The 26,297-nt window shown below is 40.2% G+C and overlaps 1 protein-coding gene across 1 annotated transcript; it reads right to left on the bottom strand.

Moving 5' to 3' along the window:
• Positions 1–117: 117 nt before the first annotated feature.
• On the bottom strand, positions 118–26,297 carry sema3c (sema domain, immunoglobulin domain (Ig), short basic domain, secreted, (semaphorin) 3C). Its single transcript, XM_088988424.1, has 17 exons — positions 26,140–26,297; positions 17,041–17,201; positions 16,520–16,582; positions 13,400–13,519; positions 12,043–12,133; positions 10,365–10,484; positions 10,117–10,259; positions 9,937–10,051; positions 7,673–7,742; positions 6,616–6,760; positions 6,308–6,530; positions 4,885–4,973; positions 3,517–3,558; positions 3,275–3,432; positions 3,140–3,207; positions 1,687–1,817; positions 118–1,601 (listed from the first exon to the last, which is right to left on the bottom strand). Exons 1-17 carry the CDS (start codon positions 26,282–26,284, stop codon positions 1,176–1,178), a joined length of 2,310 nt encoding a protein of 769 aa, XP_088844550.1. The 5' UTR covers positions 26,285–26,297; the 3' UTR covers positions 118–1,175.

Raw genomic sequence — 26,297 nt, forward strand, 5'->3', positions numbered from 1 at the left:
GGGTAATTGTTCTGGAAAGGTTTTTTTAACTGTTTTTTTTTTCTGGGAAAATAATTGCTCTGAAAAAAAATAGTGCTTTTTTTAAACAGTTTTTTTTCGGGGGAAAATTGTGATGAAAAAAAAAAATCCAATTTGTATTTTTTTTTCTTGAAAATTAGTAACTTTAGCCATCCCATCTAAGGGCATCTCATTATTATTATTATTTTTCCAACATAACATTGCTACTTTTTCATTTAGTGCTGCATTCGGGGGCTTAGCCGTGATCGTTCTTTAATGCCTCGGACGAACCCTTTCAAGTTTGAGAACTCATGCTCTGCCATTTTGGTACATAACAATCGATCACAGAAATAAATACAGTGAGACCTCGACTTACATACACCTTATCTTTCAAACTTTTCGTCTTACAAACGTCAAATTTCTGAAAATTAAACCTTATAATAAGCACTATTTTCATAATACACACCCACCACGGCTGGCGGAGCGATCTTCGGCGGAAGCACACGACCGAACAGCACCAGAGGTTAAGTTACCAACAGTCCTTATGGAAGGTGACTCTCCTTCCATAAGCCATCAACGACCATCAAAAAGGTAGATAAAACTTTAATTACAGTCCTCATGTAATGTGCCTCTCTTTCCAAACAGCAATTCCCTTTGACCTGTGACCTCCAACGTCATTCCATCAAGCCATCAATGACCATCACAAATGTAAATTAAGTGACTTTATGATACAATGTAGTGTATTTCTTTCATTACAATACAATAGCACATTTATTATACATGGAATAAGGTATGTTGCGTGTAGTTTTAAGGGTTATTTAGGTGAAAAGTATATATTATGGAAACCCGGGAACGGATTATTCCCATTTTAATGGTTTCCTATGGGAAATTATTTTTTGAGATACACACTTTTCGCCTTACACACTCTGTCTGGGAACCGATTAAATTTGTAAGTTGAGGTCTCACTGTACTTGTCGATTTTTTTTTTTCATCTGGTTTGCAAAGGCGGACTTGGAAATGATGATTTGGCGCCATTTTTTTTCTCCTCCTTCGGCATCAAGCATGCATCCATCCTCTGGCGCCCTTCAAATGTGTCCGTTTTATCACGACACGGCACCAGAAACGAAATAATAAAAGGTTCCAGGTCCACTTGTTGCTCCCATTTGTCATTCATTCCCTTACTCCTCCGGGAGCTGATTGCGCCTGTTGCGGCTCGTTCTGCGATCCAGCAGGGGTTTGAGTTTCGCTAAGTCTCCCCTAAGGGGCCCCGGTGGCGGGTGGGCGATGTTCTTCTGCTTCTCCTGGAGCTCCTTCCTTTCCTTCCTCTCCTTGCAATACTGCTGCACGGACAAATTCTCGGCCGGGCTGAAGGCCTCCAGGAGCGCCTTGGGGTGCGCCGCCGCCGACCAAGGCCATGCCGAGCGGCCCTTTTCGGTTAGCGCCCCGGCGGCGGCGGCGCTTAGCACGCGCAGGCGGATTTTGGCCACGGTGCGCTTGAATCCGTTCTCGGTGGTAAGGCAGTAGTAGAGGCCTTGGTCGGAGAGCTGGGCTGAGCGGATTAGCAGGCCGTGCTCGGTGGACAGCACGCGCTCGCTTAGCTTCACCTGAGGTTCGTTAACAATCGGAAAACATTTTTTTTTTTACGTGGAGGTGCGCAAATGGAAATCAAGGTGCTAGTTTGTGGCTAACCTCCTTCCTCCTGTCGTCGTCACGGTGGATGAGCCAACGGATGGACGCCTGAGGCGGCTTGGGAAGACACTCCAGGAAGGTGGTGTTGTTCCGCACGCCGTATTGTGTCATCTCTGCGGCGTTACGATAAGCTAAGAACATTTGAAAAAAAAAAAAAAAAAAAAAAAAAATCAAGTAGTGTACACTCAATCATTTCGCGCCTATTCAGCAGCACAGTTTTTGATTCGGGAGGAATGTCAGTACCATTTGACCGTCATCGCCGGACAGCTCTGTGGCTTTTTTTTGCGCCTATAATGGTTAGCATTTTCTCAGCCCCGCTTTGTTCAACGGAAAGGTCGTATTCGTATGTGGATTTGTCGCGGCTTGGAATTGAAGCGGATTTACATGGTGTACGGGCGATGTGAAACAATCTGTTTTTCGTCAATGGATGCTACAGCTTCTTGTTTGCTTTCAACATTTAGCTTGTAGCAGGGTGCGCATTCCAGCATGACGTCCCTGATCCATTGGTGAAAAGGAGGCTTTAATAGTCTTCCTCTTTCATCTAGAACTGCTTCATACAACAAAGCGGGGTGTAGAAAGTGCTTGTGTTGTCATATTTTTTTTTATTTGGTTTTTTTGTTGTTGTTTTAACTCCAAAATGGCGGCGCAAGAGTGGCTTCCTTTACAGCAGCTCCTGTATTTTGTTTTTCTACTTCTTCATTTCCTCTTCCTTTCATCACTTTGCTGCTGTGAAATGTCAATTTCTCCACTGTGAGACTAATAAAGGCTCATCTAATCTAATCTAAGGGCACTTTTTGTTCTATTACTTTTTGTTATTTAGTTTTTGTTGTTGTTTTGACTTCAAGATGGCACCGGGAGAATGGCTTCCTTTACTGCAGCTCCTGTATTTTGTTTTTCTATTTCTTCCTTTCCTTTCCCTTTGCTTTAATCACTTTGCTGCTTGTGAAATGTCAATTTCACCGCTGTATGACAAATAAAGGCTAATCTAATCTAATGGCATTTTTAATTTAGTTTTTTGTTGTTTTGACTTCAAGACTAATAAAGGTAAATCAAATCCAAGATGGCGCCGCGAGAGTGGCTGCCTTTACAGCAGTTCCTGTATTTTGTTTTTCTATTTCTTCCTTTCCTTTCCTTTTGCTTTCATCACTTTGCTGCTTGTGAAATGCCAATTTCGCCATTGTATGACAAATAAAGGCTCATCTAATCTAATCTAATCTAAGGGCACTTTTTGTTTTTTACTTTTTATTTAGTTTTTTTGTTGTTTTGACTTCAAGACTAATAAAGGTAAATCCAACCCAAGATGGCGCCGCGAGAGTGGCTGCCTTTACAGCAGTTCCTGTATTTTGTTTTTCTACTTCTTCCTTTCCTTTCCTTCTCTCATCACTTTGCTGCTATTAAATGTAAATTTCTCCACTGTGACACTAATCAAGGCTAAAAAAAATAAAATAATAACCTTTCAGATTGAATCCACGACACTGCGTGAGCGGATTTCCGTGCATGACATCCTGCCTCCTGCTCCTCCTGTGACTCAATCAAAAGTCAAAATTAAAGTTGGTTGCGAAATGTTCCACCGGCGTCCCTCGCAAACCTTTTTCCGCTGGGATAGAAGCGAGAGCAGCTGTGTCCGTCCCAGGCGCAGTACGGATCCCTGGCTAGGCAGCAGTCGGCGCATGCCGCGCCGTAAGCGTGGCAGCGGTGCAGTGATATCTGGGACACGCCCAGCTCGGAGCTTATGTACAGTTGTTGCTAGTTTAGGAGGGATGAAAATTAAAAACAAAATGGTCGCTTCCTCACTTCACAGATGACAACAACATGAAGTTAAATGCTTACTTTTTTGGAGGAGATTCTCAAGTTGGTAACCGAAGCTTCGTTCTAGGGTAGGTTGGGGGGCGGTGGGGGCACAAAGTTGAAATTACACATATTGGACATTTCTATTAGATACATTCAGGAAGTGGAAAGAGGCGCTCGGTGGTTGAAAAGTAAGTAAGTTAATAATACAAATCTGGAGCTAAAAAAAAAAACCACACACACACACATCTGTGTAAGCTCTCAGTCGTACAGGAGTGGTCCATCGGTGAAAATGTTTCTTCAGCCGTCATCTGTACTTATTTGAACGTGTCGGACGTTTCGTTTCTCATCCGAGGAGCTTCGTCAGCGAACTAAAATTTGCTGGTAGCTCAGGTTTAGATTTTTATTGCTTATAAAGCGCTGGTCAGACCTCTAGCAATGTTTTTTTTTCTTCCACAAGGGGATAGCATTTGTGTTTTGTACAGCCTCCCCCATTTCAAGCTCAGATAACCCCAGATCCATATAAATTAGGATTTTTGTTTTTTTTTTTCTGATGAAAGACTAGAGTCTAAGTTCGCTGACGAAGCTTTTCGGATGAGAAGCGAAACATCCGACACCTTCAAAGAAGTACAGATGACGGCTGAAGAAAGCTTTTTTATCAAAAGAGAGTCTAAAGTTTATCAATGAGTTAACACATTCACTGCCAGACGATGTGCAAAAAATGAGTCCACTCCAGTGCCAGGGTTTTTGTCATTCTCACTCAAATTCCAGGACCCGGGGAATTTTGAGTTTTAGGACTACATCAACATTTAATGCAGTGTAAGAAACCTTAGACTCTCTTCTTTCACGCCCCCCCCCCAAAAAAAAAATGTTATTTCCTAAATTATATGGGTTTGGAGTTATATGAACATGAAATGGGGGCAGCTGTCCAAAATACAATGCAAGCCATACGTATTGGTTTATATAGCACTTTATCAATAGCTGACCTTAGACCTTCTTCTTTCATCAGAAAATATAGTTAATTAGTCATTAGCTTATTCCTAAATTACATGGGTATGGAGTTATATGACCTTAAAATGAGGGTGGCTGTCCAAAATACAATGCAATACATACATATTGGTTTCTATAGCGCTTTAAGAACAAGCTGAAGCTGTAACAAAGCGCTAACATGGACAAAATGCAAATGATACCCCCTTGCGGAAGGGAAAAACATCACCAGAAGTCTGACCAGCGCTTTATCGGCACCCAAGCAAGAAAAAACAAAGCCCGAACACATTTGGGAATGGCGCTCTATGTCATATTTTCAATTCCGGAATAAAATATAGTAATAAAATGACCAAAATAATATCATTCGCTCCCCGTTTGACTGCTTTTGATTTTTCAGGAACAAAAAACACGCCAAAGTAAAACCTGAAAGACTTGCAGCTCCTCCAGGATGAGATCCTGATGTAGAGATTGATTGGTGGGCAAGGCGATCACCTTCTGGATGCTTCCTTTGTCTGCGGAAAGACGAGCTCGGTTAGCGCCAGCGGGCAAACGATTATGACGAGCGAGCTGGCCGCCGGTCAAGAATCCAGCCTGAAGAAACAAAGCTAGTATCAAACAGCAGGGGGGCGGGGAAACTTGGACGAAAGGGCGTCGCCGTTCTCACTTTACGTGCTCGCGTCGCTTTAGGTTTGTTTTTCTATGCTCCTCAGGCAACAACCTGAGATTGCATTTTTTTTTCAGCTTCAACGCTAAGCTAACACGCCGTCATACCTCGTCTTAATGGAAAATCGTTTGGAATTTCTGTCTTTGGTTATTATTCTGTTAGCATCGCGCTAGTTAACTCATTCACTGCCAGACCACGTGCAAAAAAAAATGTGTCCACTCTAGTGCCAGGGTTTTTGTCATTGTCACTCAAATTCCAGGAGCCACAGAATATTGAGTTGTTGGACGACATAAACATTCAATTTACCATTTGGAACCATAGACTAATTTTATCAGGAAAAAAAAAATAGTTAATTACTAAATTACAAGGGTCTGGAGTTATCTGAGCTTGAAATGGGGGCGTATGTAAAAAATATAATACAATACTATACATATTGGTTTGTATGGTTATACATATGTTTTTTTTTTGTTCTTTAGACTTCAAGAGTGTCTGCTTTTCCAGCAGCACCTGTATTTTGTTTTTCTACTTCTTTCTTTCCTTTCCTCTCCTGTGCCTTTCATAACAATGCTGCTGTGAATACAACCCCGAATAACTCAAAACAGATAGAAAGCTAGCTAGCGAGCTAATAATAATAATAATAATAATAATAATAATAATGAGCAGCGGCAGCCACACGTGCCAGCGTTCACTCAACCCCAAAGTAACTCAAATAGATACCAAACTAGCAGGCTAGCAAAAGCTAGCTATTAGCCAGCGAATAGATAGCCATTAGCCAGCGAATAGCTGACCATTAGCTAGCGAATAGATAGAAATTAATACTTGAGACGTGAAAAAATGCCTCTCGAGGTCACTTTATAGTCACAGGATAAGTTTTTTTCTGTGGGTGAGCAGCGGCAGCCACACGCGCCAGCGTTCACTCAACCCCGAATAACTCAAAACAGATAGAAAGCTAGCTAGCTGGCCAATCGTTAGCCAACAGATACTTAGCTAGATAGCCAGTCAGCTAGATAGCGATATCTCTGAGGTAGCTAAACCGCGAGATGGCTAGCTACTTAGCGAATAGATAGTAAATCGCTAGCTAGCTAGGTAGCCAGCTAAATCGCTAGCCAGCTAGCTAGATAAATTCAAACACTTTTGACACACGCCTGATTCATTTCAGAAATCAAGGTGATACGTTCCTACCGGTTCCCAAGAAGAGAACTTGGTAGTTTCCGTCAGCTGCGACCACCTGGTCCACGGCCACCGCCGTGTACTTGTAGTCGGCGCCGGTGCGGACCACCAAGGGTTTCCTCCCCACCGGGTAGATGGGATTGAACATGACCGGGTGGTTGCGCACAAAGTTCACCACGTCGTCCGGGAATTCTTTGGTGGTATGAATGTCCGGCGTGAAAGCTCCGCCGGGGCACTGGTAAGAATTTTTCATGGTTTTTGAACACATTTGAGGTGAAACAGAATGTAAATAACAAAAACAAAAATGGCCGCCAGCTCACCGTTCCGGGTCTGGGGTATGGGATGCGTCCTTGGAAGGCCACCCATTGGTAGTTGGGTCCATCTCGATGGGCGAAGGGGCCGTTGAAGACGGTGAGGATGTCGGCCATGTTGTAGACGCACACTGCGGAGCCTTTGAAGACAGAACTGGGGGGGGGGGGGGGGCAGAAGTGGATTTGGCCAATAAATCGAGCATGATGACTCCATTAGGTATGAAAACACACGGATCAGGTGACGCGGCCATGACGGTTGGCCCGCTACGCTAGAACAGGAGCCGCTCAGACAGAAGCAATCAAAAAAAAAACGCAGTTCAAACGGAGCGTCTACAAGTTTTTCTACCGTGTAATAATAATCATAATAATAATCATAATAATAATAATAATAATAATAAATTATATATAATAATAAATTTCCTTTCTAAGCGTCTTTCAAAACTCTCAAGGTCACTTGAGTCACCAGATCAGTTTTTTTTTCTTCTGTGGGTGAGCAGCGGCAGCCACGCGCCGGCGTTCACTCAACCGGAATAACTCAAATAGATCGTGATAGCTATTAGATAGCTAGCGAGATATTTAATAGATAGCTAGCTAGCTAGATAGCTAACAGATAGCTATATAGTCAGCCAGCTACCCAGATAGATATCTAATAGACAGCAAATAGATAGCCAGCAAGGTAGCAAGCCTGGTAGCCAGCCAGATAGCCAGCCAGATAACTAGCTAATAGACAGCAAATAGATAGCCAGCTAGGTAGCAAGCTAGGTAGCCAGCCAGATAGCTAGCAAATAGATAGCAAATAGATAGCCAGCAAGGTAGCAAGACTGGTAGCCAGCCAGATAGCTAGCTAATAGACAGCAAATACAGAGCCAGTCAGATAGCAAGCTAATAGACAGCAAATAGATAGCCAGCTAGGTCGCAAGCTAGGTAGCCAGCCAGATAGCTAGCTAATAGACAGCAAATAGATAGCCAGCTAGGTAGCAAACTAGGTAGCCAGCCAGATAGCTAGCTAGTGTTATATTCAAAGCTTTTTTTTTTCATGAATCTACACTTTACGTTATTTTTTTACCTCGTGGACGTAAAGACTCCAAACAGCAGCAGGCCTTTGGGATGCTCGCTTTCCAGCAAGAACACACTTTCTGCGGGGAGAAAACAGAGGGAAAAAAAAAAAATCAGCGTGGGAAAAGTTGCCATAAAATCTGCAAAAAAAAAGCTCATGCCGGTTTGAGGCACGCGTGTGTGTGTTTTTTTTTTAAATAAGTCGTACAAAGTTTCAACCCAGTTATGGTCGATGTTAAGTGGTTGAAGTCCCAAATTGTAACATTTTATGATAAAAATGTAGTAAAAATGACAGTGAAAATAATTGTAACATTTTACGATGAAAAAAAAAAGTAGTAAAAGATAACAAAACTAATATAACATTTTACGAGTAAAAAAAAAATAGTAAAAGATAAAATTGAAAATAATTGTAACAATTTGATTAAAAAAATGTCGTCAAAGATAAAATTGAAAATAGTAACTTTTTATGATAAAAAAAAATGTACTAAAAGATCAAATCAAAAATAATTTTAAGATTTTACAATTAAAAAAATTTACGTTAATTTAACATTTTACGCTAAAAAAATTTCATCAAATTGAAAATAATTGTAACATTTTACGATGAAAAAAAAAAAGTAAAATATAACGTTGAAAATAATTGTAAAATTTTATTATAAAAAATGGAGTAAAAATTAAAATAGAAAATAATCGTAACATTAACGATAAAGAAGTAGTAAAAGATGACATTGAAAATAATTGTAACATTCTACGATAAAAAAAAAATCATCAAATTGAAACTAATTGTAACATTTTACGATGAAAAAAAATGTAAAATATAACGTTAAAAATAATTGTAAAATTTTATTTAAAAAAATGTAGTAAAAATTAAAATAGAAAATAATCGTAACATTTAACGATAAAGAAGTAGTAAAAGATGACATTGAAAATAATTGTAACATTCTACGATAAAAAAAAATCATCAAATTGAAACTAATTGTAACGTTTTACGATGGAAAAAAGTAGTCAAAGATAGAATCGAAAATAATTGTAACAATTTACAATACGATAAAAAAAATAAAAGCTAAAATTAAATTTAAATAAATTGTCAAAGATAACATTAAAAATAATTGTAACATTTTACAATAAAAAAAAAATAGTAAAAGATAAAACTCAAAATAATTGTAACATTTTACGATGAATATAAATGGAGTAATTGATAAAATAGAAAATAATCATAACATTTTACGATAAAAAACTACATAACATTGAACATGGAAAATGTAACGTTTTACGATGAAAAATAAATGTAGTAAAAGATACCAAAACTAATATAACATTTTACGAGTAAAAAAATTAGTAAAATTGAAAATAATTGTAACAATTTGATTAAAAAATGTAGTCAAAGATAAAATTGAAAATAGTAACATGATAAAAAATGTAGTAAAAGATAAAATAAAAAATAATTTTAAGATTTTACAATAAAAAAATGTAGTAAAAGATAAAATTGAAAATAATCGTAAAATTTTACGATGAAAAAAATGTAAAATATAACATTGAAAATAATTGTAAAATTTTATTATAACAAATGTAGTAAAAATTAAAATAGAAAATAATCATAACATTTTATGATAAAGTAGTAAAAGATGACATTGAAGATAATTTTAATATTTTACGATGAATATAAATGGAGTAATGGATAAAATAGAAAATAATCATAACATTTTACGCTAAAAAACTACATAACACTGAACATTGAAAATGTAACGTTTTACGATGAAAAAAAATGTAGTCAAAGATAAAATTGAAAATAATTGTAACAATTTACAATGCGATAAAAAAAATAATAAAAACTCAAATAACTACTAATTGTAACATTTGACGATGAAAAATAAATTGTAAAAGATAACATTTAGAAAAATTGTACCATTCTACGATGGGAAAAAAAACGTCGTAAAATATAACATTGAAAATAATTGTAATAGTTCACAAGAAAAAATAATAATAAATTTCAAAATAATACTAAAATGTTACGATTAACAAAAAAAATGGAGTCAAAGCTAAAATGGACCAAATTGATGTACAGTAAAGTCTCGTTATATCGATATTCAAGGGAGTCCGAAAAAATATCAATATAACCAGGACTATCGATATATCCGACCCTGTTTGCATGTAATTTTCTCAGTGCGTGCATAGAAATAGTATCGATATAACCGGGACTATCGATATATCCGATATCGATATAACGAGACTTTACTGTAATTCCGACAACAAAATAAACAACGCCATCTAACTCACCCAGCTCATCAAAATGCGTCTCGGTGCCATCTTCCTCCAAAACGGAGCAAACCATTCGAGCCTTCAGGTAGGTGGTCCACTTATTGACCAGACTACGTTGCCCTCCGATGTCGTTCTGCGGGCGAACCAGGACGCTTTTCGATGGAATCCAACGTTCACCGGCGAATAGGACAAACTTACCGGACAAACTCGAGCCACCATGCTGTGAATATTCCTGGTGTTCCCGCTGTTATCCGTCAACCTCTCGCGGAAAAAGAAGTACAATTTGGCGTCATTGGGATGCGTCCCGTCGGGGATCAGATGGGCGTCCACGAAGATTGGTTCTGATAAAAAAAAAAAAAAAAAAAAAAAAAAAAAAAAAAAAAACACGCCAAAAAGGAATTATTTCAAAGGACATTCGTTTCTCGAGGCGTCCCACCCGGGCGTACCGCTAAGCCACTTGGAATTGTGCTGGTCGGTGCGTACGGCGTTTCTCTTGGTGAGGCTGCGGAAGATGGCGGCGTCCGTGCCCATGAAGTCGATGTACATGCCGGAGAACAACTCCTGATCTAAGAACGCAACAAACATGGCCGTTCACTCATTCACTGCTGGACAATGTGCAAAAAAAAAAAAAAAATGTGTCCACTCCAGTGCCAGGGTTGTTGTCATTCTTACTCAAATTGCAGGATCCACAGAATATTGACTTTTAGGACTACATCCACATTCAATTCAGCATCAGAAAGCTTATCCTCTCTTCTTTCATTAGAAAAAGAGTTAATTCCTAAATGATATGGGTCTGGAGTTATATGAGCTTGAAATGAGGGCGGCTGTCCAAAATACTATCTATTTGCTATCTATTAGCTAGCTATCTATTAGATAGCTATCAACTAGCTATCAAGGTAGCTATCTATTAGCTAGGTAGCTCATTCTTTTGTCCATCTTTATAATTCACTTTGTTGGCTAAAAGTAGTGCTAGCATTAGTATATAATATATTTCCTCTCTTCACTTCTTTTTTATTTATCTAGCCATGTAGCTAGCTACCTAACTAGCTATCTATTTGCTATCTATTACCTAACTTGCTGGCTAACTAGCTATCTAGGTAGCTATCTATTAGCTAGCTAGCCCATTCTTTTGCCCATCTTCATCATTCACTTTGTTGGCTCAAAGTAGTGCCAGCATTAGCATATAATATATTTCCTCTCTTCACTTCTTTTTTATTTATCTAGCTATTTAGCTAGCTACCTATCTAGCTATCTATTAGCTAACTAGCTATCTAGGTAGCTATCTATTAGCTAGCTAGCTCATTCTTTTGTCCATCTTCATCATTCACTTTGTTGGCTCAAAGTAGTGCTAGCATTAGCATATAATATATTTCCTCTCTTCACTTCTTTTTTATTCATCTAGCTATTTAGCTAGCTACCTAACTATCTATTTGCTATCTAGGGAGCTAGCTATAAGCTAGCTAGCTCATTCTTTTGTCCATCTTTACCATTCATTTGTTGGCTCAAAGTAGTGCTAGCATTAGCATATAATATATTTCCTCTCTTCACTTCTTTTTTATTCATCTAGCTATTTAGCTAGCTACCCAACGATCTATTTGCTATCTAGGAAGCTAGCTATTAGCTATCTAGCTCATTCTTTTGTCCATCTTTACCATTCATTTGTTGGCTCAAAGTAGTGCTAGCATTAACATATAATATATTTACTCTCCTCACTTCTTTTCCTTTCGGCTTTTCCCTTCCTCTATTAACTTCTTTATTTATCTAGCTATCTAGCTAGCAATCTAGTTAGGTACCTAACTAGCTATCTATTTGCTATCTACAGTATTAGCTATCTTGCTCGCTGGATAGCTATCTAGTTAGCTATCTATTAGCTAGTTAGCTAGCTTTCTATCGATTTGAGTTACTTCCTGGTTGAGTGAATAATGAATGCTAATAAATGAAATGTATTATGATTAAATAAACGGGACTAAATTTGTTGCATTTGAGTCAGACATCAACATTCTTTATCAAATTATTAAATACTTAAAAAACTCACATTGTGTGATATACGTCTATATGATATGTGATAAGACTGAAAATAATCATGTCAATATTTTTTTTTTGGTTGGGTGTATTGCAACCTACTGAGCATGATGGAGACGGTGTTGACCCGCGGGTTGAAGGAGCACCTCCCCTTTCCCGATTCGGACTCGGAGTCAATGTGAAATGTTTTTTCCTGTCGCCAAAATAAAAAGACAGACAAGACAATGCAATAAATGTCATCCTGCTGTACTTTGTTTTTCTACTTCTTTCTTTCCTTTCATCACTTTGCTGCTGTGAAATGTCCATTTCTCCAGACTAATAAAGGTAAATCCAATCCAAATGACTGCTTGAACAGTTTGTTTGTGTCTTGACGGAAAAGCCGTAGAACAAATCAAATCTTCGCTTTGACCCCCACCCAAAATCCCCGCTGGGAACGGCGGCGGCTTGGTTGCCGTGGAAACAACCCGCACCATCTGCTGTCTCCCGTCAAAGTGACGGACGGCACTATTGGCGGCTTTTTTTTCCTGGTATTAAACTGCCATTGATATCAATTTTGCTCATGTTAGCTAGCTATCTATTTGCTATCTGGCTCACGTATTAGCTGGCGAGCTATCTGTTAGCCGTGTTTTAGCTAGCTAGCTTTCTATCTATTTGAGTTATTCCGGGTGGAGTGACCGCTGGCGCGTGTGGCTGCCAGTGCTCACCCACAGAAAATTTATCCTGTGACTGTAAAGTGACATTGAGTTTTGGAATGCGCTTATAAATGAAATGTATTATTATTATAATAAACATACCACATTGCCAACAGGCAACTCTTTGATCTAGCTAATCACTAGCTATTAGCTATCTATTCGCTAGCTATTGGCTATTTGCTAGCTCTTAGCTATCTATTCTTTAGTCCTTGAGAAATTAAAACTATTATTATTATTATTATCTATTCGCTAGCTTGTTATCTATTTGAGTTACTTCTGGGTTGAGTGTACTCTGGCGTGTGTGGCTGCCATTGCTCACCCACAAAAAAAATGTATCCTGTGACTGTAAAGTGACATTGAGTTTTGGAAGGCGCTTATAAATGAAATGTATTATTATTATTATTATAAACATACCACATTGCCAACAGGCGACTCTTTGATCTAGCTAATCACTAGCTATTAGCTACCTATTCGCTAGCTATTGGCTATCTATTTGCTAGCTCTTAGCTATCTATTCACTAGTCCTTGAGAAATTAAGTATTATTATTATTATTATTATTATTATTATTATTATTATTATTATTATCTATTCGCTAGCTTGTTATCTATTTGAGTTACTTCTGGGTTGAGTGAACTCTGGCGTTTGTGGCTGCCACTGCTCACCCACAAAAAAATGTATCCTGTGACTGTAAAGTGACATTGAGTTTTGGAAGGCGCTTATAAATGAAATGTATTATTATTATTATTATTAAACTTTTTTTTCTTACCTCGGGTCGGCGCCCCCTGTTGACGTAGACGCAGACAGGGCTGTAGGCGCCGCTGCCGCACATGAACAGGTGCGTTCGGTTGTACGGTTGCACCACTCGGACGAAGTTGCCGCAGCCGTGCTGTCAAATGATAGATGGGAGAGATTTGGACAAAAGTCACATTTAAGTCCCTGAAGGGACGACTGGATATATTTTTTTCAATCAATCAATTAAAAAAAAAGCAATTTGACACCTAGAACCAATTTTTATTCATATACTAAATGAAAAGAAGCATCCAAACACCGTTTCAGCACACATTTGATGGTCCCTTATGATGTTTTGTTATGACTCATAAAAACGATGTGATGTTTTTCGCGACTCAGTTCGTGGCACTTTCGGGGCCGCGACTTAAGTGCTTTTATAAATCTGGCTTCCGAGACAATGTTGAGAGAGAGAGAGAGAGAGAGAGAGAGAGAGAGAGAGAGAGAGAGAGAGAGAGAGAGAGAGAGAGAGAGAGAGAGAGAGAGAGAGAGAGAGAGAGAGAGAGAGAGAGAGAGAGAGAGAGAGAGAGAGAGAGAGGGAGAGTGAAGAGAGAGAGAGAGAGAGAGAGAGAGAAAGTGAAATAGAGAGAAAGAGAAAGAGAGAGAAAGTGAAAGAGAGAGAGAGAGAGAGAGAGAGAGAGAGAGAGAGAGAGAGAGAGAGAGAGAGAGAGACAGACAGACAGACAGAGAGAGAAAGTGAAAGACAGAGAATGAGAGAGAAAGTCAAAAGAACGAGAGAGAGAGAGAGAGAGAGAAAGTGAAAGAGAGAGAGAAAGTGAAAGAGAGAGAGAGAAAGTGAAAGAGAGAGAGAAAGTGAAAGAGAGAGAGAGAAAGTCAAAAGAATGAGAGAGAGAGAGAGAAAGTGAAAGAGAGAGAAAGAGAGAGAGAGAGAGAGAGAGAGAGAGAGAAAGTGAAAAAGAGAGAGAAAGTGAAAGAGAGAGAGAAAGTGAAAGAGAGAGAGAGAAAGTCAAAAGAATGAGAGAGAGAGAGAGAAAGTGAAAGAGAGAGAAAGAGAGAGAGAGAAAGTGAAAGAGAGAGAAAGAGAGAGAGAGAGAAAGTGAAAGAGAGAGAGAGAAAGTGAAATAGAGAGAAAGTGAAAGACAGAGAAAGAGAGAGAAAGTCAAAAGAACGAGAGAGAGAGAGAGGAGAGAGAGAGAGAGTGAAATAGAGAGAGAGAGAGAAAGTGAAAGAGAGAGAAAGAGAGAGAGAGAAAGTGAAAGAGAGAGAGAGAGAGAGAGAGAGAGAGAGAGAGAGAGAGAAAGTGAAAGACAGAGAAAGTCAAAAGAACGAGAGACAAAGAGAGAGAGAGAGAGAGCGAAAAGGGGAGAGAGAGAGCAAGAAAGAGAGAGAGAGAAATGAAAGAGAAAGAGAGATAGATAATGATAGAAAGGGAGAGAGATAGAAAGGAGAGAAAGAGAAAAAGAAAAAGGGAGAGAGAGAATGAAAGAGGGAGAGATAAAGACAGAGGGAGAGAAATAAATAGAAATAGAGCGAGAGACAGAAAGGAAGAGAAATAGAGAAAAAAGAGAGATAGAGAGGGAGAGAAAATGAGAAGGATGGGTGTTGAAGAATCCCAAGCACAAGCAGCCAATATTCCGGTGGTCGGACATGGAAAAAATGAGGTCTGAAAGATGAGAAAAACGAGAGGATTAAAAGGACGGCGCGATCCAAAGAGTCGACTATTTGCGGCAGCGCTGGGAACCAATCAAGATACAGCCGTGGACTAAACCCCTGAGTCATTCGCCATTTTTTTTTTCTTTCCTGAAAGTTTTTTTTTTCCCCTGTGATGCACTGAAACGGTGATAAGTCAACCGTGAAGTAGCGGGGGATGACTGTCAAAAAAAAAAAAAAAAAGTACAGTGATACCTCGGCTTACAAACGCCTTGGCTAACAAACTTTTCGGTTTCCGAACGTTAAATTCACGAGATTTTAATCTTGGCATACTAACTATTTTTCGGGATACACACGGAGCGACACAATGAATGATGTGTGCCATCTGTACACAAAGCTATCAACCTAGCTAAACAGAACACAATTGATGAGGAACTAGGTAAAATTATCGCAAAGAAAGCACGGCAACTTCACTCGGATATCGTCAAGAGACAACTTGGAAGTTCGTCATCCATTGATGATTTCAAGGCTAGCTACGGATGGTTCGAGAACTTTAAGTGTCGTACAGGGATTCATAGTGTTATTCGTCATGGTAAGGCAGCCAGTTCTGACGATAAAGATGTCAAAGCTTACAAGGAATCATTCCTCAAGATAATAATAATAATAATAATAATAATAATAATAATAATAATAATAATAATACTACATTTCATTTCTAAGCGCCTTTCAAAACTCTCAAGGTCACTTTACAGTCACAGTATATGTTTTTCTGTGGGTGCCACACGCGCCAGCGTTCACTCAACCCAGAAGTAACTCAAATAGATAGCAAGCTAGCAAATATATAATAATAATAATTATAATAATAATAATAATAATAATACATTTAATTTGTAAGCGCCTTTCAAAACTCTCAAGGACTAGCGAATATATAGCTAATAGCTAGCAAATAGATAACCAATAGCTAGCGAATAGATAGCTAATAGCTAATGATTAGCTAGATCAAAGAGTTGCCTGTTCTGTAGCCATATTGTGCCGGTCCCAAGCCCAGTCCATTCCATCAAGACATCAACAACCATCAATAAAGGTTTTCTGATTCTGAAATAAAACAACTTTATGATGCAGTAGTTTATTCCTTTAATTACAATACCATAGCAAGTTTATTATACCTAAATTAATGTATATTTCGTCTAGTTTTAAGGCTTAGAAAATTAGGAAATAGAAAATTATGTTTTATGGGCACCTGAAAACGGATTATTCTCATTTAAATGGTTTCCTATGGGAAATTATTGTTTGAGATACACACTTTTCGCCTTACACACTGTCTGGGAACTAATTAAGTTCGTAAGCCAAGGTATCACTGTATCAAAAACATGCCTGAAGCAGACGTTTGATTTCATTTCAAATCCAAACCAACAGAGGGCAGCAAAATCCAACTTGAAAAAGTAGCCAACCGATGTTAATGATGCATTCAAAAAGTTCGTTAATTTACCGTGGGGTCTTTCCCCGCCATTTGGCATTCCTCGATCTTGCTTGTCGATGCCGGCCAGAACACCTGCAAAACAACATAAGAAGTGAATTAATGGCGAGAAACCCCACCCCCCCCTCCCCCGACGCCAGCCGACCATGAAAATGCAAATGAGACGCTTTGATGAAATAAAAAAGCCCCCCTCCCCCCACCGGCACATGTTGAGGGGAAGGAAAAGGCGGCGCACCGTGAACGCAGCAGCCCCGTAATTTACGGTGTGGAGGGAAGGGCGGAACGGAACGCTTTTTCCATCTGTTCGCTCGCCTCGCGTTGTCAATTACGCTTGTCGAGAGCTCCCTCGGCGAAGCGCTCTGGTGCTTCCATGGCACCGTTAGATCACTCCGTAATGCTTGTCAACATGTTCACCATTTGCATAATATCACCGCAGAATCTCCCAGCGTCGCCATATTAGCATAATGGTCATGCAAACAAACCACTAACGAAAAAAAAAGTATCAAAATGCACAACGGGAAAAAAAAAAAGACCTTTTGCACGGCACGCGTGATGTTGTTGATGTCCATCGAGAGCATGTGGTTCTTGCAGCCCACATACATTCGGTCCTGGTCCTCATCCACGTGCAGGATGCGGTAGTCCATGGGCTTGTCCGACAGCGCGTAGTGCTCCAACGAGGTGTCACTTAGCAGCTCTGCCGTTCAAAGATACCCCAGACAAAAAAAAATAATACAAAACTTAAATCATCAAAAGAACCGGAAGTTCTTGATTACAGTTAGTCCCTTGGAATCCTGGCATGCATTTCGTTGGTAACACAAAAGTTAAGGGGACCTAAGCATGAGCTCTGAGGTACTCCACGAAATTAATTGGAGCTAATTTTGGCCCTCAATGTACAATACAACCACTTAGCCAAATAAATTACATTACATAGTTAGTCCCTTGGAATCCCAGCATGTATTTCATTGTTAATGCTCCCAATCAGCAAAAAAAGTCAAGGGTACCTAAGCATGAGCTTTGAGGTACTCCACATAATTCATTGAAGCTAATTTTTGCGTTCAAGGTACAGTACAACCACTTAGCCAGCAAAATTTCATTACATAGTTAGTCCGTTGGAATCCAAGCATGCATTTTGTTGGTAACGCTCTCAATGAGCAAACGTCAAGGGTACCTAAGTAGGAGCTTTGAGGTACTCCACAGAATTCATTAAAGCTATTTTTTGCGCTCAAGGCACAGTACAACCACTTATCCAAGAAAATTACATTACATAGTTAGTCTCTTGGAATCCAAGCATGCATTTTGCTGGTAACGCTCTCAATGAGCAAACGTCAAGGGTACCTTAGTAGGAGCTTTGAGGTACTCCACAGAATTCAGTGAAGCACATTTTTGCGCTCAAGGTACAGTACAACCACTTAGCCAGCAAAATTTCATTACATAGTTAGTTCGTTGGAATCCAAGCATGCATTTTGCTGGTAACGCTCTCAATGAGCAAACGTCAAGGGTACCTAAGTAGGAGCTTTGAGGTACTCCACAGAATTTAGTGAAGCACATTTTTGCGCTCAAGGTACAGTACAACCACTTAGCCAGCAAAATTTCATTACATAGTTAGTCCGTTGGAATCCCAGCATGTATTTCGTTGGCAACGCTCCCAATCTGCAGAAAGTCAAGGGTACCTAAGAAAGAGCTTTGAGGTACTCCACGGAATTAATTGGAGCTCATTTTTCCCCTCAAGGTACAGTACAACCACTTAGCAAAAAAAATAAATACATTACATAGTTAGTCCCTTGGAATTGCGGCACACATTTCGTAGGTAACGCTCTTAATCTGCAAAAAGGCAAGGGTGCCTAAGCATGAGCTTTGAGGTACTCCACAGACTTCATTGTAGCTAATTTTTGCCCTCAAAGTACAACAATTTAGCCAACAAAATGAGACTTTTGAATCTGATTCAAAACTCGGCGACTATTTTCATTCACTTCCAGGTGAGTTCACGGCAGTGATTTAGCGGCTGCTCGCGAGCGAGGTTGCAGTAAGAAAAAAGTCGCTTGCGCTCATTAAAGGCGGCCATTGTTCCCACGCCGAGTAAACATTCCCAGACTAGCTACTTCCAAGCTATTGGCTCCGGAGATGAAGTACTCTTCAACCGCCTGCATCATGAATATTCATGTCTTCTTCAATCGGAACGTCGAGTAGCAGCGCAGAGCGAGGCTCTCATGTGCAACAAAGACTGTTTTTAGGTCAAGTCACCTTTTTTGTTTTATTTTGAAGTGGCAGAGATAGCGAATTGTCGTTTTGGGGGGGTGGCCCAGGTTTTTAAGTGTTTTCATTTTGAATGCTTTCCAACAACGCTTGCTTCTTCTTTACCTGCCGTTTTTGGCAGAGGAAAGCAATCCCGTCTTGGTCCTCAACGCCACATTAACTTTAAACAGACGAAGCGAATATTATCCATCGGCCATGCCAGGCTGTGAGCGAGTCTCGCTAAATTGAAAACACGCAGGAGGGAGAATTGCGCCAAGTCACCGTTTCATCTCCCGACACGCTCCGAGGAAGCCCTCCTTGAATCCATTTGCTTGTGGATACCATGCGAACATGACAAGGGAATGCTTCAGGATGTTCATCTCCCTCTATGGCGTCACAAATGACCTGATTCCATCCGTCCACAAGTCTCGAAGGAATGCCAGTGAGACCAAGACTCGGCATTTAGTGGCGTTGTTTTGGAGCGAGGCTCGTTAAAACGGTCACCCGCAAGCTCTGGTTTTGGTCAGGAATGTCATCCGTGTGCGAGGTTTTGCTTGTTTTTGCTTTTCGTGGCATGCGAGCGCTTCCCACGTGTTGCTCAGTTCGTCGGGGAAGTTGGGATCACGCAAGGCGGCCGCAGGAGGGAAAATATCAGACAAGCCAAAGATGAATCGAGAGGAAGTAGGCCATCCAGCATCTGACAGTCGGCGGCTTTTCTATTATGCATGCGGGCAGGTGGGACTTTGACCCCTCGGTGAAATGCCGTGTAAATAAAATCCGAGAGGATCTCATCCAGCAGGGTGAGCGGAAAAGACAAGTAGACTCCTCCTGGTTGGATTTTGTTGGACCGTCCACTTCCTCACACAGTGTCCACCAAGTACCTAATTTCTTATACAGTGATACCTCAGTTTATGAACTTAATTGGTTCCCAGAAAGTGTGTGTGAAGCGAAAAGTGAGTCTTCCAAGTATTAATTTTCCATAAGAAACAATTAAAAATGTGAATAATCCGTTTCCAGGTCCCCATAAAACAATTTTCCACGAAATAAGCCTTAAAACGACATAAATATACCTTATTTTATGTATAATAAATGTGCTATCGTATTGTAATGAAAGAAATAAACTGTACTATATACTAATGTCGTTTTACTTACTTTTGTGATGGTCCTAAATGTAGTTGCCTCTTGATATCTGAGTGATAATACCCTCACACACTGTCCCCTGCTAGCTGCTTTTTTGTTAATCCAAATCAACAGTTTTTCAACCTCTTCTATTGCATGAGACCATTGCTTAGACAACACAGAAACAGGTGCTTAGCCACACGTAGCGATGGTCGACTTAGCATACTGGTACTGGGACGCTAAGTCACACAAACGCACACCTCGTTCGTGTTTTTTGATGATCTTCTTCTCCTCGACTGTAATTTTGTTTTGTGGCTTCTTCGGCTTAATACTAGCCTGTGGTGGGGTCTTTTTTCGGTCCCATATAAGCAAAAGTACTCCACTCGATAACAAACCACGTCTGCGCTCAAAGAAAGGAGGTGTGGAAAACTAGTCCGCCAGCCATTGTGGCGCTCCGTGTCTTTCCCGAAAAGTAGTTTGTATGCCAAGATTATATTCTCCTGAATTTAATCTTTTTAAGATCGTTAGCTAAAGCGTTCGCAAGACGAGCGATCACTGTATATTTATTTCATTAGCATGTTTACAATTTACATCATGGGTGATCGATCCTGTTCTGCTTTTTCTGGAAACATCCAAACATCGATAGAATGCTAACCGGGCCTTTAACGGAAAGGATTCCAAACAAGACAGAGTGATCAAACGACCAGGCGCTGTCGTGCCGCTAAACAACCGACCTTGAAACTGTCGGCGTGTCCATAAAAGAGCACGTTTGTTGGCTGAATGCTTTTGGAGCGCTCCGTCATGCTCTGTCGAGGACAGAAGATGAATCTTGTGGAATTTTGGAGTCAGGGAAGTTTTCCCAAAGTCGTAAATAGACGCAATCAGGTGACATTTTGGTGTCAACAACCAACGTTGAATCCGGGAGAGGAGTCTCATTTTGATAAAAATAAGTAGCATGTCAGGGAACTATTTTGAGATGAATACTAGAGTTTCACGTCAATGGAAACAGCCCCCCCCCCCTCACATCTTCTGGTATCCTGGTGTCGAGGAACTACGTTGAAGTGAGCTAGAGGGTTTCAGTTTAAGGACTATGGTGCTTTGCCAGCACCAAGTGGGCGTTTGTTGTTCAGGAACTATGTCAACGTGAGTTGGAGAGTCTCACTGTGAGTTGAGGAATTCCAATTGGGACAAAGCTGTTGGATTAGATTGCATTGGATTAGCCTATATTAGTCTCGCAGTGGAGACATTTACATTTAACAGCAGCAAAGTGATGAAAGGAAGAGGAAAGGAAACGAAGAAGTAGAAAAACAAAATACAGGAACTGCTGTAAAGGCAGCCACTCTCGCGGCACCATCTTGAAGTCAAAAAATCCAAAAAAAACTAAATAACAAAGGACAGTCATTGGATCTTAAGCACTTTCTGCACCCTCGTTGTTGCATGTAGCAGTTCTAGATGAAAGAGGAGAGGATCAAAGTGTCCTTTTCACCAGTGGATCAGTGACATCATGGTCAAATGCGCACGTTTGCTACGAGTTAAATGTTGAAAGCAAACACGAAGCTGTAGCATCCATTAACCCAAACAAATTGTCTCATATCTACTGTCCTATGTAAATCCGCTTCAATTCCAAGCCGCGACAGTTCCACATACGACCTTTCCGTTGAACAAAGTGGGGCTGTGAAAATGCTGCCCATTACAGGCGCAAAAAAAAAGCCCAATCGCCTCAGAGATGACAGTCAAATGGCACCAACAATCCTCCCAAATCAAAAACTGTGCTGGCATATTTGTGCTGCCGTGAAGGCGCAACGGCTCAGCAGAGTCTCCTCCTTGATGAATTTTGTGGCTAAAAATTCAAGAGACGAACCCTCCCGTTCAAAAAAAGAGGCTTCAACAGTCAACTCTTGGCATGACTCATATTGGACACGGGTTAAGGAGACCACCCAGGAAGTCTGGCGTCAGGGTTGGACATAGACGGGATTCCCGGGAAGGTGAAGCGAGCGCATTGTCATGACAACAAAACGTCTTCATTCATCACCACCCTGCTTGATGGCGGCGGCCAACTGTCAAGAAGCAAACGCAGGTGCAGATTCCAAAAAATGCTAATCGTACATGGTAAGCTAGCTACAAATTTCCACTTAACACGCAATGGGGTTTCTGCAAACTAGTTGGAGATGGAGGGAAACTATTTGGCTAAAAAAAAAAAAATAATAATAATAATAATAATAATAATAATAATAATAATAAAATAGAATAGAAGAAGAAGAATAGAAGAAGACAAATAATAGAATAATAATAATAGAAGAAGAAGAATAGAATAAGCAAAAGAATAGAAGAATAAGAAGAATAGAAGAATGAGAATAGAAGAAGAAGAATAGAAGAAGAATAGAAGAAGAATAGAGGAAGAAGAAGAATAGCAGAAGAGTAAAATAATAGAAGCAGAAGAATAGAAGAAGAATAGAAAGAAGAAGAAGAATAATAGAAGTATAATAGAATATAATAATAATAATAGAAGAAGAAATAGAATAAATAGAAGAAAAAGAATAATCGAAGAATAGAAGAATAATAGAAGAAGAATATAATAAGAAAAAGAACAGAAGAATAAGAAGAATAGAAGAAGAGTGAGAATAGAAGAATAGAAGAATAGAAGAGGAAGACGAAGAAGAATAGAAGTATAATAGAAGAAGAATATAATAATAACAGAATAATAATAGAAGAATAGAAGAAGAAATAGAATAAATAGAAGAAAAAGAATAATAGAAGAAGAAGAAAAAGAATAATAGAAGAAGAAGAAGAAGAAGAAGAAGAAGAAGAAGAAGAAGAAGAAGAAGAAGAAGAAGAAGAAGAAGAAGAAGAATTTAAACATTACATTTCTAAGCGCCTTTGGAAACTCTCAAGGACACTTTACAGTCACGGTATTTTTGTGCGAGTGAGCAGCGGCAGCCAGCGTTCACTCTACCCGAAAGCAGTTATGAAAGGAAGAGGACAGGAAAGAAAGAAGTAGAAAACATTGATATTACTCGACTTCCGGCTGTTAACGTTTGGAAGCTAAGCATAAGCTAACTCATCACCATACAAATTTGCTCCTTCAAAATAGTATATAGTATATATGTATATTAATAAAAGTACAAAAAGTAATAAAAGTACAAAAACGTAAGGAAACAGTCACTATTACTGCAGTTTATGGAAGACTGACCGTCTCCCGTGTCGTAATTACGTCCAACTTGTTGACTTTAACCGCCTCTGCCAGTAAAGTGAGGCCTGGCGTGTGTCCGTATCGACCCCCACCGCTAATATTATAAAGGGAGCGTTCCTAGCTGACCCGCTAACGTGTCATCTCGGATTCCCACTTGGCTGAAACACGAAGCCAGTTGGCACCCCAATTAGCACCCGGGTCGAGCGCACGACCACTCCCTCTTCGGCGCAGCCCCCCTTTTTTTCCCCTGTGACACGAATGAGCGATTTTTTTCCCCCATTGGATGTGTTTATGAGTCACAAGAGACAAGTAAAAAAAAAATCTCAAGCGCAACCAACTTTGACCCTCGGCGACCTCGTCAAAGTTGATTGCGTGGCTGCCCCGCGCCGCTTCAATTTAGCTTTCAGCACATTTGTCTCAGGAGCGCACGTCTGCTTTGAAAGGGGGCAGCGACGCAGATGGAGGACATCATCGCCTGGTAGCTTCTCAGACATAACTAGTCGATCAAAAGTCTCTTATGGAACTCTGCATTGATATCCGAAAAGTAATTTTATCATAATACATTTCATTTATAAGCACCTTTCAAAACTCTCAAGGTCACTTTACAATCACAGGATACGTTTTTCTGTGGGTGAGCAGCGGCAGCTACACGCGCCAGCGTTCACTCAACCCGGAAGTAACTCAAATAGATAGAAAGCTAGCTCGCTAATAGATAGCAAGCTTATAGATAGCTAAGATTGTTGACATTGATGGTGTCTTGAGATGTTAGCTCTGAGCTATTTTCCTAGCTTGCTTTCTTTTGGAATTTTAGGGGGGGGAGGGGCACCAAAAAATCAGCCCCCCCTACATTTTCCGCATACAACATTCTGGAAATTACTCAGGGAAAATAATCAATAAATGTGGCCTTCTCCCGTTCTAAAATATCCCGCAGAATGACATCCGATCCGGCGCTGAGGCTGATTCGGTTGACGACGGGACATTAGGTAAACCGCCCGCTGAGGACTTGCTGCCTCCGACGTTCTTTTAGGGGGTTTCCTGTGGCGGTGCCGCCAAGCCACAATCGAAGCCGCGCAATAAACGCGGCAAAGCCAAAATTCACCGAGTTTGCGATTCACAACAAAGGCGGCGCGTTGATTTAGCGGGTGCTCAAAAAGATGATTGAGACCGGCGGTTACGTCACAGCGTCATCCCCGCGCCATCGCCGTCGATCCATCAAACCGACGGCATGTGTGCCGACTGGATTTATTTGCCAAGCGCGCACATGCTGAGGTCATTAAACGTAGCGCTACCGTGCAGAAATCGCACACTAAACAGAAGCAGGCTCGACGCTCGCTGGTGTTTTGTTTGAACCCCAACTTTGAGGCGGGCAAAAATTCAGTGACACCATTTTTTTTTAGTTAATTAAAAAAATAACACCCTGACATAAAAAAAAATATCATTATCCAGGTAACATCCAAGTTACGACCGGTGCGATTTACAACCACCCGTACTTACAACCACAACCCCCACCCTTTTTTTTATTCTACGCCTGCCGCTGCAACGCGCAAGCAGCCGGCAATGCGTACTACAATTTTGGCCAGCCAGCATGTACCCACTCGCACAGCAATCTACCGCGTGACTACACTCAGTAGAGTAGTTATACAGTGCTTTTTTAATTGGGCGACCGCCTGAGTCCGAGCGTGTGTGTCGGGGGACCTTTTCTGGTGATTTTTCAACAGCGCATATGCGTGGGAAACCGTGCGTATTTAGGGAAGTAGAACGCATATGCGCTGACACTAAAAGCTAAGTATAAAATCTACAAATAAACTATATAGAAAACAGTTTGGTATACAGTAATAAAAATTGATAATATGAAATATAAAATGATAAAAATGACACTAAACGGTAAGTATAACATTGATAAATGAACTGTACAATGAACAGTTGTATAAATTATGGGTGCAGTTATACACCAATAAAAATCCATAATACGGAATATAAACTGATAAAAAAAGACACTAAAAGTCATAAAATTTATACATGAACTGCAAACAGGTTGGTATATAATATTATTCAATTGAAAATGTTGCTCAAAATGAACAGATTGACATAGTATACTCTCCTGTCGTATCAACCTCGCGTCGGCCATTTTGAATGCATTTCGACTTACGACCATTTGATTTACGACCGTCGTTTTGTCGGAACGGAAACCGGTCGTAAGTCGGATGTTACCTGAATATACATTAAAAAAATGTCTGTCTACCTACCTACCTACCTACCTGCATACATACATACATACATACATACATACATACATACATACATACACATACACACATACATACATACATATACATACAGACATACATACATACATACATAGACACATACACATGCATACATACACACACATACATACAGACATACATACATACATACATAGACACATACACATACACACACACACACACACACATACATACATACATACATACATACATACATACATACATACATACATACATACATACACACACACACACACACACACACACACACACACACGCACACACACATATATAAAAGTTTACGTCGTCAAATGACCTTGTATAACAACAAAAAAGGCGGGATAGCAAAAAATAAAAATAAAAATAAAAATAAAGTAACTTTCCCCAAACTCACTCGAGGCCGGCCATTTTATGATTTGTACTGACCCCCCCCCCCCCCCTCCTTAAGGCCCTTGTTTTTCAAACATTCACATGACAATTCTACATCTGGGAGAGTAAATAAAACAAAAAGCGCAGCCGCAGCCGAGATGATGAAAAATTTAACAAGGAGCAGGTTGCCGAGCTTTTATTCTCCGATGGACTTTTCCAGTCCGATTCGTACGATATGAAACAGATCGAGGTAGGAAAATCCACAGCAGGCTGCTTGCATTAAAGTACACCCCCAACCCCATCCGACAACCCCCCCCTGGCTGTGTACACTCACTACTAATGAATCCGCGAGCTGTGTACTCGCCTAATGAACACACGGCGGGGGCTACGTTGACTCATTAAAGCGCCCCCCCCAAAAAAAAAAAAAAAAAAAATTCATCTTTGATGCTGCTTACCGTCAAACGAAAGGAAGACTCTGGGAAGTGGTTGAGGAAGGCCGGCGGCGCCCTCGGTGAAGCGGCTCATCAGAAGGGAAAGTAGAAGAAGGGGAGCAACGTCCGCCGCCATCGGTGACTTGGCGGCTGCAGCTGAGGGGCTCATGGTTGACCCCGGA

The sequence above is a fragment of the Hippocampus bargibanti genome, linkage group LG22 (genome assembly GCF_051943395.1).
Source record: "Hippocampus bargibanti isolate YZ-2025 linkage group LG22, ASM5194339v1, whole genome shotgun sequence".
Classification (NCBI taxonomy): Eukaryota; Metazoa; Chordata; class Actinopteri; order Syngnathiformes; family Syngnathidae; genus Hippocampus; species Hippocampus bargibanti.